This window comes from Falco naumanni, chromosome 3 (assembly GCF_017639655.2).
Source record: "Falco naumanni isolate bFalNau1 chromosome 3, bFalNau1.pat, whole genome shotgun sequence".
Classification (NCBI taxonomy): domain Eukaryota; kingdom Metazoa; phylum Chordata; class Aves; order Falconiformes; family Falconidae; genus Falco; species Falco naumanni.
Window position 1 is genome coordinate 4,434,397 of NC_054056.1, and position 17,466 is coordinate 4,451,862.

At 48.0% G+C, this 17,466-nt stretch overlaps 1 protein-coding gene across 1 annotated transcript in view; it reads left to right on the plus strand.

The window, feature by feature from the left end:
• CSMD2 (CUB and Sushi multiple domains 2) overlaps positions 1-17,466 on the plus strand; it is a 306,341-nt gene that overhangs the window by 205,504 nt on the left and 83,371 nt on the right. Inside the window, exons 23-29 of the mRNA XM_040588319.1 lie at positions 525-681; positions 1,046-1,237; positions 2,563-2,689; positions 8,515-8,717; positions 10,591-10,782; positions 13,403-13,541; positions 14,007-14,194. Of these exons, the coding sequence (XP_040444253.1) occupies positions 525-681; positions 1,046-1,237; positions 2,563-2,689; positions 8,515-8,717; positions 10,591-10,782; positions 13,403-13,541; positions 14,007-14,194 (1,198 nt within the window). The remainder of the gene's footprint in view (positions 1-524; positions 682-1,045; positions 1,238-2,562; positions 2,690-8,514; positions 8,718-10,590; positions 10,783-13,402; positions 13,542-14,006; positions 14,195-17,466) is intronic.

The following is a 17,466-nucleotide window of genomic DNA, read 5'->3' on the forward strand; positions in this document are numbered from 1 at the left end:
AGAATATACTCGTCGTGAAAAAAAATTTTGTTCTCTCAACAGATTTGTCATCAGCTTCTCATCTGCTCACGACAGAAGTTACTATCAGTCTCTGCTAGTGAGAAGTTGCTTTTTACCCTCATAGAGAGTCATGCTATCTAAAAGAAAGAAAAAGAGAAAAAGCACCGCTATTTGTGTTTTTCTTAAATAATAGCAGGGTCAAGGCACATCTATGAGTCACTGTAGGGAGAAAATGTTTTTCCTGGTAGCGGTGCTGCACCCTTGGAGGAGAATGTAGTTCAGAAAACACGGCTGCGAGTGCAGCCTAAGCTCGGGTGTTTGGAGGAGGATACGGATCCCCCAGGTCACAAATCCTGCTCCTCAGATGAGCGGCATCATGAAGTCTCAGCAAGTCAGACTCTTAGTTGGGATTAATTTCACTGGTTTCAAAGGAACTGTCCCTGTTTGCACTTACGGATGATTTGGTCCCCGAAGTGGCAAATAAAATACGATGATTCCCAGTGTGTGTTTCTTGTTTCCCCCAGGTCTACGATGGCAGCAATAGCTCTGCTCGCCTGCTGGGCTCCTTTAGCCGCTCTGAAATGCTCGGCACCAGCATAAACAGCACTTCCAGCAGCATGTGGCTCGAGTTTATCACCAACAGTGAAAACACAAGTAAAGGCTTTGAGCTGCAGTTTTCCAGTAAGTCTTAGGCAAGGTGGGAATCGAGGTGTAGCGGTGTATTGTTGTGTTACAGTCGCACGACCGGCGGCAACAGTCCTTTCCATAAAGATCTTGTTGTCTAAAATGGGATTGGAGTGCGGGAGAGGTTTGTGTCTGCAAACCCTTTCTGTTGTGAATGAGGCAACGGTGATACAGAAACTTCGGATCAAAGCTGAGTTACCAGATTTCTGGGATCTTGTTCAAATAGTAATTAAAAAAATACAGATTTTCAGTACAGTGTTTTTCTCTCCAGCAAAAGAAGAAAATATTAATGTGATCTTATGTTAATATCTTCTGACTGCTAAATACCTGGTGCAAACAGATGCCGTTTCCCCCGCTCCAGGTTTTGAACTCATTAAATGTGAGGACCCTGGCATCCCACAGTTCGGCTACAAGGTGCACGATGAGGGACACTTTGCTGGCAGCTCCGTGTCCTTCAGCTGTGACCCGGGCTACACGCTGCGAGGCAGCAGGGTGCTGGTCTGCCTGACAGGGGAGCGGCGAGCTTGGGATCAACCCCTGCCGACCTGCGTAGGTGAGACACCTCTGGCTTTTCAGACGTCCTCTCACAAGTGCTCTGCATCTGGGCATCACGCTCAGCACCCTCCCTTCCTCCTTTGCTAACACACACGATGTTAGTTCTGGCCCTGACTGCACCCGTCTACAGTACTGAGGACCCTGCTGAGGGTGCTGCGTGAGGCGCCTTCAGATCGAGAGCACTGGTCTCTGCCCAGCTTTTACAAGAAGTCTTAACCTGAAACACTGTGCTCTGAGCACACGTTTGACAAAGGTTTCTTGCAAGGAGACTTGCTGCTCTTCCCGTCCTTGTCCTTTCACTTGGATGTGCGGAACAGCGGCGCTTTCTGATACTGGCAGACATCAGTGTGTGTCCAGGCATTTGGCAGTTCAAAGTCTTGTTCATGTGAGAGCTACATGACATCTGATCCCAGATTCCGAGACATTTTAATTCCCTCCGTCTTTTCTTAGCCAAGTCCCGCGCTCCCTTTTACCTGTAGCTCTCCTCTTGCTTGGAAAATTCTGCTACTAACTTTTGTGTGTCTAAACAAAGCGCTCTTGGTCTGTTCCTTCACAACTTCATGATGATTTAGCATGTCCAGGACGTGGTGAAGCTCCTGGCAGACTTCATCCTCTGAGAGGTCTCAACAGCCAGCAGGCTGCTGTCATGGTTATAAGTGATGTGCTCAGACGTTGGCACTCTGTATTCTCCCGTGAGCTAGGACCATTCTTTATATGGTAACTCTCTGCTGAATTTTAGCCTTAATTATTGAGGTAAAAAGACCAATTTCTGTGATTTATGCATCTTAACCTTTACCCTCTTTGCTATACATACGTTTTATATGAATGGTTGTGTCTGAGCACGTGGAAACTTAGAGAATTTTAATGGATATGGTATGAAAATATATGCAAAATTCTCATGTTCCTTTGAAGTTCATTTAGCAGGTACATACATATGCTGGCTTCTTCAGTTTGTCACACGGATGAGTCATTTTGCAGATACAAGCAGAAGAATCGAGCTCTTTCACCCCACGTGTGTGCACCGGGGAAAGCAGGATGCTGGCAGGCTCTGCCCTCACTCACTACAAGTTAAAAAGGTGGAGGGAAGCTTTGACAGCATGTCAGATGTCAGGAACGAGCACAGAAGTGCAGAGTTATGCTGATAACTCAGTCTTTTAGCTGAATTAAATCACTCTCTTCATCTTTGTTTTGTAGGTTCTAAGTATCTCTTTGAAACGGCGAGAAATACTCCCTGTTGTATTCGTAGGATGAGATTTGCATTGTTGCCAAGCAAGAATTGTAGTATGTCATGAATCTTCTCACTAAGCCGTATGTTTCTTTCAGCGGAGTGTGGGGGTACTATCAAAGGAGAATCGTCGGGACGGATCCTGTCTCCCGGCTACCCAACGCCCTACGATCACAATCTGAATTGTATTTGGACCATAGAGGCAGAAGCCGGTTGCACCATCGGGTGAGTTGGGCCAGGTTCTCGTAGCTGGGTTTTTCTTTCCATGTACAGCTTATTTTTCCAGAAGCCCATCCCTGATTCCGTCGGGCGAGTAGCGGGGATGCCCTGTCACTTCACGAGTCCCCAGCAAAGGAGCAGGCGCTGGTTTGTCCCCTTGCTGGGACAGGAGCGGTGTCACGTCTCCTTTCCCTGAAGCTTTTTAGCCCCGTATGGCCTCTGCCTGTAACAGCTCTGGTGCCCTGGGGGGTGACACCAGGTGACAGTGCCGTTGCCGCCTGTGGTACGACTGTATTAAAATAACATCCGAGAGGTTTTACCTGCGTGTGCAGTGTAGGTGCTTTTCACCCCTTTCCTTACCGGGTTGCATTCAGAAACAAACCTTTTCCACCAGATTAGCATGGAATTTCCCAACAATGTTTAACATGTGTCCAAGCGGCATAATCCCGAAGTGAGGAAGGAATACGTATAAAGCTGCTTGGATGGTTGCAGCCCAGGAAAGGATAATGGAAGTGATGGGTTTGGTTTGTCTCCCGTTGGCGTTGCCAGAGAAAATTAACGCTGAAGGGGGATGCGCTTTGCCACGTTACGTGTGCGAGGGTCCTTCAGAGGTGAGTTGGCAGCTGGAAAACTGAGACCACAGCACTTAGCCTTCGTCTTCTAATTGCATTGTTTTGTTTTTGTTTTACTAATAAATAGAACATACACAACGTGATTATCCTCCCAAAGGAAAGACTCAGGATGGTTTCTCAACATCTGGTCTGTGCAGAGACCCAAGACTGTGTTCTCCCTCTGCTCCTCTGACTTCTCTCGGTGTCCTGTTGACGCTTTCCTGTTAGAAAATGGCAGTTTGAAATTTAATTTGTTTAGAAGTGAATTTGGCAGTTAGGTAAGCACGGTATTGCGAACATTTGGCTCATAAAGTTAGTGCAGCCACCAGCAGAATCCAGGCAGTTCCCTGCTCTCTGGTCCTTCATCCGTGATCCCCGCTGCTTACCCACTGTTCCCACGCTGAAGTTTGCCCAAGCCCTGCCAAACCATTGCGGCACGCTGCCCTGTGTGTACCTACACGCTTCGGTCCAGTACAGCCAGCTCTGACAGAAACCTGAAGTGTATTGGCAAACAGAGTTTTTGCTGAGTGATGGGACTTGGGGGGGAGAAATGTAGATTATAAGGTCTGTTCAACAGCAGTCCTCTTCTCCCACGACCTCCTGTCGTGATTTCTAGTGCTTGGTAGCTGGTGTGTCGGCCCCGTTTCTGGGCTGACCTGAGGTCTGCGGCTGTTCCAGCTCTGTGCTCCTTCGTTCTTGGTGCCCTTTTATCTTCACCGGAGCTTCCTTGCTGCGTCAGCACTCAGCATCTCTTCAGCAGAGACTGTTACGTTGAGCTCTGTGGTGCGTTTAGTTGATGGATTTGTGCTGGCGATGGATTTGGTCCAGTATTTTCATTTTTACTTAATGCAGAAATTTCCTCCATTACCTCTGCTCTTCGGTGTGGTTCAATAATGGATGGTTTCTGGTATGAACAGAGGAGAAGGAGCATAGCCGATGCAGCTTAATTCCTGTACAGGCAACTTCCAGTTAAGTCTCATCTTTTTTTTATTCTCCTGTAAAAGATTCTGAGGAATCTGAAGATTTTTGTAGGACAAAGCAGACAGGAGAGGTCCTCTCTTCTCTCCCCACCTCCAGAAGCATCCGAGCCCGCCTCAGCAGGTCAGCTTGGCTCTCACACGCCGTCCCTGCCGCCTTCCCCAGGAGCGCTCGGGCGGGCAGAGCTGGGGGGTTGCATTTCCAGGAGCTGCCAGAGGCTCGGAAGGGGCCAAGGCTGACATGGAGCGATGCCAGGCAGCACTGTGGGCAATACACCTTGCGACCCACCCCCCCCCACCCCCCCCCCCACGTCATCAGAGATGAGAGCTCCCTTCTTCTGTTCCTTTCTTCAGCAGCTCAGACAGAACAGATGATCTCTGGGTAGTTGAGAGAGCACATTTTCAGCAACTTCATTTTTATGGTAATCCATTGGAAAAAATAATCCTCTTCACGCATGATACAATTGTATAATGCTCTCATTTATAACTTACATTAAAATTAATCACCAGAGCTTTTTTTTTGAATAAAGCTGTATCTGCACGGAACGAGGGGAAGGAGAGAAAGAAAGAAAAATTAGTCTGCACATTATTTCCATGGAAGTTGAAGGGCTGGACTTGAAGAGAGGATTCATTTTGTGCGTGTGCAAACACGCGCGTGCCTAAAATTACATCTAAAATGACTTGGCTTATCTGGGGCTCGGGAGAGAAGGAAGCAGAAGTGGGAGGGTATGAAATGAATGAAACTTGCCTTCAAGTGCTGCTCGCAGAGCTGAGAGGAGGGGGTATACGCAGTTAGAAGTGGCAGTGGCGTTTTATTGTAGAGCGGTGGTCTCGGTGTCATAAAAGAATTTCTTGATATTGCTAATCCTTGTTCAATGGGTGCTGTATTGACAGGTGCCATTTTTCTGTCTCATCTAGAAATAGGAAGGAGAGTATTGGGATGTTCCCGTTCGCTTCTGTGGAGGTTTTTAGGGACGTAAGGCTTCATAGCTGTGAAATTTGGGAAGCAGCAGGCAGCCCTGCAGCACCATTAGCCTCAGCCCTGCGGCGCTGGTGCGAGCGCTGCGGGCGTTCAGTGCCAGGCCAGCTCCAGACGGGAGCCCAGCCTCCTGCGCAGTGGGGCAGCCGGAGCTTGGGTGGGAATCGCCAGCAGCAAGAGCCCCAGGTTGCTCGGTGAGGTTGTGGGGATGCTTGCCGAAGAGCTGGGGCTGAACGGCTCGTCAACCGTGATGCAGATTGTCAGTGCAGGGCTGGTCTCTCCTGCTCTCTGCTCCTGGCTAAGCTGAGACAACTTTCCCTCTATCACATAAATATATATATATATATATCTCCAGAATTCCTAATTTTCTTTTTGCTGCGTTTTCATGCATGCAATTGCAGAAAATTGCAGAGTGCAAGAATTAAACCCTCTTCCCCTCCATTGTCTGCTAAACCAATGTCTCTGTCTTGTCTTAAATGAAGCCCTACTGGGAACAGAACTAAGCTGATAGAAAAAACGTATTGTTTGGTCACAGATATGCCGAAGGAAGAGACTGATTTGCCCCAGAGCATGCCACTTTTCTTAATAAAATCAACTGTCCCGATAGACTCCTGAACCAACTGGCACTGGACATCCTGTGCCCTGCCCCTATGTTGTCGTGGTTATCTCCTTGTGGTGAAGCCTTGTCTGCATGTTGTTTCTTTAAAATAAAAATAAAAAACGAAAGGTGTGACCTCTGTAGGCAGCCTTGGTCCCCTTGGCAGCTTGGAGCCAGCGGCGAGCTCTCCCAGGCGGTGGCAGCCCCAGAGTGTCCCCCCACCCCAGGTCAGTCCCCAGCAGCATCTCCCCGTTTCTGAGGTCTCCAGCAATGGGTTTTCTCTGGCAGTTTTGGCTAACTAGAACCAATTAACCCGAGAACAAACGTCATCAGGCCAGCACACCTGTGGAGAACACCTCTGCTAGGATCCATTCTTCTTTTCCTCAAGCCTGGCTTTCTTTCTCTTTGCTCAAGGTCTCTGCTGGGTAGATTTATGATTCAGCTCTTTTGGTTTCTGTCGGATTCTGTGGACACCATTTTGTTGCTGAGTACATTGTGGTGGGATTATTTTTTTAATTTTTTTTGCCTTTTTTCCTCCCTTTTTATGGTTCTGCCTGATTTATTTATGTTTTCCCTGGATAAATAGGAAAGCAGCCAAGGGAATGCTTCCTCCTTTTCCTCCGCCGGCTGTCAGGATTTTAAGCACAGCACCTGATTGTTTTATTTTTTGCAGATTTTTCTCGGTGCCGTTTATAGATTTCTGTCCCCGTTTCAAACTGGAGTGACCCGGTGGTAGCCTGGTTTCATTGTGTCAGATGGTATTTCCCCCAGAGATAATGTGGCAATGAAAAACGGAGGCAATTAAATACCTTCTCTTTGGTCGGCATTGTAAGTGCAGGAGTGAAAGGGACCGAGCCCTGATGTATCGCAGCCTTTAGCTGATAACTCCCTTGGGCGGGACAATAATCACGGCAGTATCTTAGGCTTAGATGGTACTTCTGGTCTTGAAAGATCCCAAAACTCCGTGCAAAGCCTGGACCCATCTGCTGGGCACCCTCCCACAGCAGAGGTTGGTGTGGTGGGGAGGAGTGCAGTGATAGCCCCCCCAGCCCAGGGTGGGAAGAGAGGAGCATCCCACCAGGGCTGATGCTGTCCTGTCCCAGAGTGCCACCACTTCTCCTGGACACAGAGGGGACTTCTGCTCATGTCCCATCCCCTGAGGTCCATCATCGCTGGTACTGGAGTGAATTCCCTTGCCACGATGATCCCTGCCAGCATCTTGGGCTTTCCCTGGGGAATTTTCTGTAGAAGTTCCAAACGGGCACAGCCCTGGTGTAGTTTAAAAGCAGAAGACGAGCTCCAAGGACCACTGCTGCAGGCGGTTCAGGACAAAGGAGCATTCGCTGCATACGCTGCGGGCCTTGCAGCCCTCTCTCCAGGGCAGACAAAATTACAAAAATACACAGAGTAAGGAAATGAAATCTGCATTCAGAGCATTGTCATAGATACCATAGATACGTTGAGAGCACAGGGTAATTTCATTGCCAGTTTCTTAATCTCTGTTTTCTCTCTGTTCCCTTCCTGGTGTGGGTTTTGGAGAGCTGGCTCATGCTGCCTCACTTTTTCTTTATTTCTTGCTGAAGTTACTCTGTTAACTGATCTAGATACGGTTTTGCAATATCCAGAGTGGTGTAAAACATATCAAAATCCTCAGAGGTGCTGCAGTCCAGCATTCAGAATTCGCACCCCACTGTTTGCACACCCTGTTCTGCCCCTTTTTATTAACCTCTGGGGCATTTAACACCCTGGTAAGGGTTTCTTTTCCAGCATGATGCTGTTTTAATTAAGAGTGGTGTTGGTTGTTTCCATTTTTTCCCCCCCAGTACACAAGATTAGCTTGGTGCCAGAAGCAAATTCTTTGATCTGAGTGCTGGTAACAAAAATCAATGCATTTTTATCAGTAGATGCTGGCTCCTGACAATAAGCTGTTCCTTGCAGGGCACCAAGGAAAGGAAAAGGACAGCCAAGGTTGTTGCTGTGTGCAGCGTAGGGACAGTGCGTGAATTAGATGAATATATGTAAGTTGCCTGAAGGGACCCCAGCACATTTTCTAATTCTGTTTTGAGTAAGTTTCTCAATACTTCTGTGTTTTTCTGTTGATAACAGATCGATAGTGAAACTCTGGACAACCCCCCGGTCCTCCCCGTCACAGCCCCTGCACCTCACTGCTGCAGGTTTCCTATGTGTCCTTGACTCAGCCTTTTGTCTGTGTGACGGCTACTCATTGCAATGTCCGAGCATCTTCGGTGTAAAACCAACTGTGATATTCTTGCTAGGGACATTTCCGTGGCCCACAGTGGACTTCTGGACCTTTAACTTGTTCCTCAAAATTTTAGGAGAGATTAGTAGTTTTGTTTGGTCAGGAGAGAACACCAGAAAGGACCCAACTTTTTGCAAAACATTAGTGTCCGTGACTCAGTTGTTTTTTTATTTATGGCTGTGTTTTATTAGGGAGGCATGCAACTAAGGTGTCTGGGGGTTTATAGACCGAGTTTTCTAGAGGGCTAGAGTACTTGGCCCAAGCTGAGCTGCAGATAACGGGAGAGAACGCATTCCTTGTGGGCCAAGTTGCCTTGTGTTGGTGCCAGTCACGTTCCTGATGCTTTCAGGAAAAATAAAAAGGCAGAGCCTTTGTGGTCTGACTTCCAGTTCCTTTTGCCCCATAGGCTCCACTTCATGGTTTTCCACACTGAGGAGTTCCACGATGTGCTGAGGATCTGGGACGGTCCGGTGGAGAACGGCATCCTCCTGAAGGAGATGAGCGGATCCAGCTTACCCAGCGATGTCCACAGTACTTTCAACTCTGTCATCTTGCAGTTCAACACCGATTTCTTCACAAGCAAGCAGGGCTTTGCTGTGCAGTTTTCAGGTAGGCTTTACCTTGTGTCCTCGGCGTTGTCCAAACCCAAGCTTTGCTGAAAAGTGATTCCGGGTCTGTCTCCAAGTACTGATGGCGAGCAGATGGCATTGTGTTGAACGCGGTAGCAGGAGCTGTGAGGTCTTCCAGCTTCCAACTAAAACACAAATGTGTCTTCCACCTTTGGGTGCAGTCTCTGCAAATAGAGAAAAACTCTTGTATTTTATCCTTGCAATGCAGGTGAATTCTGTGCTCCCCTCCACTACGGTCACCTTCACAGTGGTGAACTTGGCAGCAAGATGCAGAGCAGTACGTTGTGGAATACATGAGGAATTACAGATATTTTCCACCACGTTCCCACAGGTCCCGTAGAGGCACCGTTATGCAGGCAACTTCCTTCAGGCATTCCGAGAGCAGTTGGTCAGTGGTCTCTGAAAACCCAGTCTATTTAAAATCCCTAAAATTGGATCCCCTGGGATGAAGATCACAAAAAGCTCTGTTGGCTGTAGGGGATGTCATTGTACACAGCAGCACTACGTGTAATGCAACTGCAATCTGTCATTGACAAAGTCCTGGCCGTTGTTACCTAAGACTCAGGCTTGCAAACGCATTAATTTCAATCGTGTTAGGGTAATGTATGTCAGCGTTCACATGGAGGTTTCCAGGATGCAGGTCTTCACTGACATGTCCAGTAACCGACCAGCAGATGCCTGTTTTGGAGACGGTAGTAAAGAGGGAGGCTGCTGGGTGAACGGTGGTAGGACCTTCGTGGGGCTCAGACACATCTCAGCATCAGAGCTCATTGTGTCTCTCCCAAGCTTTTGCCCAGAGCTTTCTGTTGAGGCTGCCTTGCGTAGTCGAGAGTAGGCCAGCTCTTCGGGAAGAGTTTGTGGTGGGTACAAGAGCTTTTGGGATGACCACAGGAGAGCTTTGTGTCACCCAGCAGAGCTCTGCCGTCCTCCTCCTTTGCCAGGCTTGTGCCTCAGCCTGTCAGGAAGGACCAGACTGGGCTGGCAACTTGCTTATCTTCAGTTGCGCAGAGAGAGAGGGATTTCCTCTGGCTCTGCTAGGAGCAGCTTTCTCCAAACTGCCTAGGTGTAACAGACTCTCATCAACTTAGTAGGAAATAAGCTCTGCTCCCCTGCCTGACACGGAGCTGGGCTGTATTGAATACTCCTGCTCAAAGCCATTGTTCACAAGGTGTGACTAAGTAGTCGGACCTAAGCTCAGAAGTACACGGTTTTGGATCTTGTGAACGTGAATGATCTATATAAGCTTGCAAAACTTCTATGGCTCTAGGACTTCCCTTGGCGTTCAGTAGTGGCGGTGTTGACAGCCCTTGCGCTCAGCTGTGCTGCCTGCCCCCAGCTGGGAAGGAGCTGAGGGGGTCATCTTATGCCTCAAAGGGACGCGGCAGCGAGACACGTGCGTTTCTAAAAGGTCAGGCTTGATGCTTCACAGGGCTAAAGGCTAAATTGCTCTGCCAGTCAAGGGAAGTGAAAAGTGCTAGTGGATTAGTTTATTTTGCAGCATGTGTCTGACACAGGAATCTATAAAAATGCCGTGTAAGATCAGTGGATGTCTGGACTTATTAAGTAAACATGCATGTGCACAATTATACATCAAACTTGCACTCTGTGTAGTGCACTTGAACTTGCCATTCCCCAGAGCCTTTACCAGCTGGAGTGGCAGATGCTCAGTGCAAAGTAAAAACCAGTTTTTGAGTGTGTGGCAACTTGAAGGGATACTGAAGGAGGAAGAGAGATGGAGAACGCAGTCCTTGCTTGGGTGTCCGTTGAAGGACAGAGTCTAAGTACAGCCAGTGCTGTAAGCCTGTATTAAACATAAATCTGTATATTAAATGTATGTATTCAATATTCTTCAGTTTCCACTGCTACTTCCTGCAATGACCCAGGAATTCCCCAGAATGGGAGCCGGAGCGGTGACAGCAAAGAGGCTGGTGACTCCATCATCTTCCAGTGTAATCCAGGATACGCTCTGCAAGGGGAAGCCAAAATCACCTGTGTGCAGATTGAGAACAGATTCTTCTGGCAACCAGACCCTCCCTCCTGCACAGGTATGAAGGTGGGAGGATGAACATCCATCCTCCCATTGCACTGGCTTCCCTGCCCCATGTCACTGCAAGGCTTCTGTATCCAAAGGGGACGAGTCCCACCTGGGTTGAAGAGATGTATGACAACGTCTCAGGTAGCTTCCTCATAGAACTACTTTTTGAGGTTTATCCCCAGAGCATCTGGGACAATGAGAATCTAGTTCATGCTGGAAGCTCTCAGGACATACTGTAATGTAAGTGATGATATTTAACCTGACAAGTCAAAATTAAAGGCTTCTTTAAAACTCAGGTTGGTAGAGAGGATTGGGGTCATGGGTGAATAATTTCTGCATGAGGAGACAGCAAATTCTGTCATGAGAAAGAGCTATCTGACATTTTCTTTGAGATCGTAAAGTAATAAAAGAAGCTCATAAAAATGATTCTTTTTAATATGTCCAGAACACATAAAAATAGTCATGCTAAGCACATTGCTAAGAGCAATAAACATCAAATTGGCTGGCCAATTAAATGCTAGCCGCAAATTACTTACCTGTAACCTTCATTCCTGTTTATGCACTGTTATCCCAAGCAAGCAAAATCAATTAATTCTGTTTCTAACATCTGATTTAATACCAGCTAGGAAACTTCTACAGCCTGCACAGGATTTATGCTCCCTGCAGGATGACTTGGTTTCTGAATGACTACCTCGATGATCTAGTGTGGCACCCTTTCAGCCTGATAGAGACAGTCGTTTTCGTCTTCCCGGAGCTAGAACTAAATCATATTGTTGCATGTCATGCCCATCTTGTCATTCTCCTAGCGAGTTTTCTTTCACACCAGACACTGGGCTCTCAGTCCTCTTCAGAGGAATGTAGCTGGTGCCTTAATCTTGGTGTGGGCTGAATTCCCGTGGGTCGTTTCCAGTTTGACACGGGATATTGTCTTGGGTCCTTTTTGAACAGGAGTCTGTCCGTCTTGGTTTAGGAGTCGCTGCTTTCAGCTTTTCACAGAGCTTATGTCTTGCTCATTCCCTCTATTCAGCGACCAAGTATTTGGAGGAATAACCAGTGGCCAGAGAATCTCAGTTTTATAGTAACTGTGTAACAGACTGCCTAGTTAGAGCTGAATTGGAAAACGGGGTTTAATTTAGGGCTTGGATTTTATGTTTGTATTTAACATTTCAAAAATCTTTCCACGTCTTTATTGTACGGCTTCGGGAGTCCCTGAACAGTGTGGGCTGAACTGGAACCTCACAGCTGAAACAGCCCCCAGAGGTTTGGGGCATTTGAAGTCTGGATGCTGGTGCAGCTCCAAACAGCTATGGCTTGGACTAGTTTCAGGTTTAAATCCTTTGGAGACTATGGGATGGATTTTCAAAGAAATCAGAGGGTATTGAACAGTCATCTCCCCTGGGCTTTTCAAAAATGAGTCTGTATGGAATCACGGAACGGTTTGTGTTGGAAGGGACCTTAAAGATCATCTAGTTTCCAACCCCGCTGCCATGGACAGGGACACCACGTATCTCCTTTAGTTTTACCGTGTATATACTTTAGTTTCTTCTGAGTTTTCCCCTGACTTTACAATCTGGAAGAGGAATGCACCCTAAAGGTTGAGGTAAACGGAGACAGAATAGATGCTTGTGGTTCGTGCAGGTTATTTGTGCGTGACCTTCAGTTAACTCTTCGCTGTCTGTGCTGTGGTTGCCTTGTCCCTTCCAGAAGGGTACCGGTTCTCGGTGACTGCAGAGCCTGCGATGGGACTCGGCTGAAGAAGCTGCTCTGGGGCCTTGGAGAAGGCTCTCTGCTTCAATCCCTGCTGCGATCCTTGCAGAACGACCCCATTACATTTTACCTCATACCTGGAGGTTCTTGTGTACTTATAAAAGCCCACAGGATAAAGACACACACTCGCTCCTTCCTGGAAGATCCTTCCAAGCTGCGTTCAGTCATGCCTGTGCTAGTCCATCTCCCGCTCGCTGTTTGCCGTGCCGTGGGCTGGTTGGTGTCAGCCACCCGGGGGGAAGGCGGGCTGTGCTCCCCCCTCTCACCCCATCCCAAACCTGGGAGGATGGGGCTGAGCAACGGGGGCAGTCGAGGAGCATCAGCTCTCATGAAGAGACTGCAGAAGGGCTGACAGTAATCAATCAGTCATGAGTATTTGCTACAGTAGAAATATATGCAGGCGTTTTCAGCCTGAAAAAAGTAATAATTGATTTTTCAATCAAGTTGGCATTTAATGTGTTGGTAACTGTAATAAAGACGAACAAGCCATTAGTCCCGGACAGCATGTTTTCACTTACTTAGCAACTATCTAGACTTTGACCAGGAGTTGCCTAAATAAATGCAACAGAAAAGCATAAAGCATCTCTCCTGGTTGCTCGCTTAGATAGATAGCTTATGAAGTTTGCAGGAGCATCTATAGCTCTGTGTGTGTGTGTGTACACAAACACCCTCTGGAATAACCGCCCTCATCTCCGTGAGGGCCACTGCAGACCCTTGTGACACATCTCTAACATGTTGCCAGCCTTGCACGCCGCCTCCCTCTCCCCTTGTCTATCCATATCTCTCCTTCTCCCTCCCTTCATCTACTGTTTTCCGAGTTGCTCTTAAGACAAAGCCTCACCCCTTTGCTTGATTTCCTTCAGCTCCCTGTGGAGGCATCTTGACAGGACCGGCGGGAGTGATCTTGTCCCCGCAGTACCCAGAGCCCTACCCGCCGGGGAAGGAGTGTGACTGGAAGCTGACCGTCTCCCCCGACTATGTCATTGCCCTGGTGTTTAACACGTACGTAGCGGGGAGCTCCTAGCTTCCCCTTCGGTGCCTGCCCATGGGGACAGGGAGGGGGTGGCAGCGGTGGGGTGCTGACTGGGTGAACTGGGTCCGCGTGTGGGTCCGTTCCTGTCTGAAGGAACCAAACCGAACCTGGTAGGACTGGCCCGTAGTCCTGGGTAACCTTTTCCCAGATGTTACCTGAATTTGGGGAAGGCACACAAATTTCAGCAGCAGCTCCTCTTTGCTATGACATGGGTTTGACAGAACATAACCATGCAGCAGCACTGGCTCATGGTGCTGTGGTTGTGCTCCGGGCTGCATCACCAGCCCCTGGTTCCTGACGTCTGGAACAGAGGCAGAAATGTCCTGTACTTAGCTGAGGAGCAATTCTGGGGCAGCAGCAGTCCCTCGGCTGTGTAGTTGTACAGCCCAGCAAGACCACAGCCTGCTCCAAGCACCCTTCCTTTGGTCTTGCAGCTTCAGTTTGGAGCCTGGCTATGATTTCCTTCATATCTATGATGGCCCCGATTCGCTCAGTCCCCTGATCGGAAGCTTTTACGGCTCCCAGATACCCGAGAGGATAGAGAGCAGCAGTAACAACCTCTTCCTCGCTTTCCGAAGTGATGCATCGGTCAGCAACACTGGATTTGTCATTGACTACACAGGTAAGAGCTGTCTGGGGGTGCCCCTGCCCCAGCTGACTCAGCAAATACATGGGATGTTACCTGCACTTATTCTCAGGTTAAACCACCGGGTTGGACCAAGTGGAAAAGGCTCTAGACACCGTGGAACCTCTTTTCAGGCAGTTTTGCTGCCTTCCTGGAAGGGAAAATTGGGAGTTGAAGAGAGGGGATCCAGCAGGCAGGCAGAAGAGCCAGGGTACATAAAGTAGATATAAGCAGCGTTAAACGTGGCTGAGAGTCACGTGTGGCTGCTTCTGTGCAGGGTTTTCATTAACAGAGAAGAGTTTTTACGGTTTGGGGTTTTTTTTGTTCTTTCTTTAAAGAAAACCAAGGGAGGTTCCCAGAGAGTGGTTATTTATGTACAGGCTGTAGTCTGTATAATCTATCTTGCTCCACACTGCATTTAAGTAACTCTGACTTTTAGTGAGGAGAACATGCTGCTTCATTGCAATTTGAGCTTTCAGCGTACTAGGGAGTGCTGAACTGTTAACTGGTTATTAGGCGTGCTCCGCATTGCCATGGTAAGATTTATTCTTAGTGACAAGAGCGGCTCTGTCCAAGAAAAGGAGGTGCAGGCGTACATATCCAACGTGGGATCTGGGTTTGAATCCTTGATCCTGACGTTCAGGAGCGTACCAGATGACTGGGTGGCTGTATCGAGAGGCAGGGATCGCGGAGGTGGATGCTCAGCTCTCTTGACACAGTGGAGCTGTCCTGAAATCTGTGCATTTTGCTTCACTTCAGATTTGAAAGCATCTACTGAAAAATTTGCTGATGATTAGTAAGATGAACAGAACAGTTCGCAGGTATCTGTGCTATGAGAGCAGTGGTTTCTTTTCCTTGCTTGCTTGAGGAGGAGGTAAAACACTGGAATGGTGAGAGACGGGGACAGGGGTGAGAGCTTTGCCTGAGTGCTTTTAGCTGTCACTGGAGTGAGCTGAGAAGTGACAGACCTGGCACTGCTCTTCTGGGAGATGGGGGGGGGGGGGGGGGGGAAGGGAGGCTTTGGCAGGTGTGTTCCTTGTTTGTACGTCGGGTAGGTGGAAGAATGAAGTTGTTACAAACCGTAGTAAAAAACGCGCTCAGAAAAGCTGGATCCGATGAGCTGGGATTATGCAGAATGGAGAGAAGGCTTAAAAACTGGGGGGAAGAAACCAGAAACAAAAAATTCTTCCAGCCTGCTCTGGCCTATATAGACTAGTTTGCAGCGTGAGAACAAAGCATTGATGGCTTCAGATGCACTGGCTGCAAGCCACTGTGAATGCACGGCTGTGCAACCACGGCGTAGGCTGTGAAACGGGCTGCTGGACCGCGTTGGCTCAACTTTGTGCTGCGGGAGCAGCGACAGCGTGTGCTGGAGAGCTGATGGGTGCTGCTGCTGCGCCGTCAGCGCTGCTGCTGCTTCCTCTGTGTGCTCGGGCAATTCTCTCTTCCTAGATCCTATCTCTGGGCTGCGGTTCCTGCTTTTGAATCTACCTGACCGGTGGTTAAATGACAGTGAAGTGACAATTCTTATTAGTTTATGCTGAGCAGATGAATGTCCCTCTAGTAAAGTTATGAAACAGTAAGACAAAGACAATTAGCGCTGCTGAAGATGCACGAGATCAATTTTTTTCTGCTCTCATTAGAACTGATTGTACTAAAAGTGAAGTCTGAGGCTTTTTCTTTTCTGCTTTCTTTTTGGGCAGCTAGAAAGTATTTAAGAAATTAAATCTCTTTAAATTATGGTGGTTGTGTGATGCATTTTTCTCCTAAACACTCCTACATACTTCCCACAAAGCCTACATACTTCCCACGTGTTAGTCACGCCTACATACTTCCCACAAAGCCAGACTGCTGGGAGAAAAGAACGAGGCTTTAAGTTTGCTCATTAATTTCCCCACGCTTTAAAAGGAACCTGGGATTCAAGTCTGAGAAGCGGCAGAAAAAAAGAACTTTGGGGGATGGAAGGAAGAAGAAAAGAAATGCAGGAGGGAGCATGTGTGAAAGAAAATCAAATAGCGAGCTCGGCTCCTTGCCAGCCTGGAATCCCAAGTACAGTTCAAAGACACCGGCTTCTCTCAGCCATCCCATTGTGTTTAGCCATGCCGCAGCCCAGGCGGGCTTCTGCCCCTATAGCTCCCTAAATACCATATATCACCTGTGTCAGCTGTATGGGGGATACTCTGAATTACCGGGGGCTTTGTAGTCCTCTTCTGGTGATGTTTGGGGGGGCGGGGGGAAGGCGAAGCAGCCATCTGTCAGTGCCTTCTTAAAATCCTGCATCTTCTCTGGGACTGGGACCGTTGTGCTAGCCTGCAGCTATGGTGTGTCGGGTGAATTTCAAACAGCTTCAGCACTTCATCTGAAATTGTTTCGGGGGCAATGGCTCTTCCAGAGGAAGTTGTCCTCTGGGGCCATGAAGAATGGAGAGAACAGAGGCGAGAAGAATGAATTTGGCTTTGATTATGCCAGTTTTTGCATAGAGCATGACAGCGAGGGGGAAGTGGGAATGCAGCAACACCATAGAAAGGTGTCTCAGGGCAGATCTGCAGCCCGGCGGTTTCCCAGTTTTGCTGCACAGATAGGCTACACCAGCAGGATTTCCGATAGATGAACACATGCCTTCTGCTTTGCACCCATCATGCAGTCAGCTGTGCAGCAGGATGAGAAATCCTGAAGTGTGCTTTCCCCATGCATTTGTGGAGGTTTGGGTTGCTGCCTGCATAAAGCCTTGGGCTGGTTCAGAGGGTCAGGTGAAACTTCAATGCAATAGTTTGGGGATTCGGCTGGGGAGGAATTTATTCTTTGGAATGACTGAGCAGTAGTAAATAGATTTTGGGTTGGTTCATGAAAAGGAAGGCGTGCTCTGCTCAGGCATCCTGTTGAAGGTCTGTTGAAGTTATCACAATCCTTAAAAAGTGCTTGTTTGCGACACTGGCTTAGTTAGTGTTGTGATTTCTGTGATTTTTTTCTGTGAAAGTTTGCAGATCCACGTGAGGCCAAGTGTTAGCCTGCCAGCGCCAAAGCGTGATAAGTTCTTGCTTACAAAATAGGAAAGGGTTAGGAAACAAAAACTTAAACACAGGGAGGGGATGGCTTGTGATACACCTCAAATTTATCTCTCCTTCCAGTTGTTGCTTAATTTTTTTAAAAAATACAGGTTTTAACTCACTATCTCTGCATGTGTTATCTTTTGAACCAAGATAATATTTGTGTGTGTTAGTTATACTTGGGAGACTCCTGGTTGCAGAACAACACTGGATTCCAGAGCT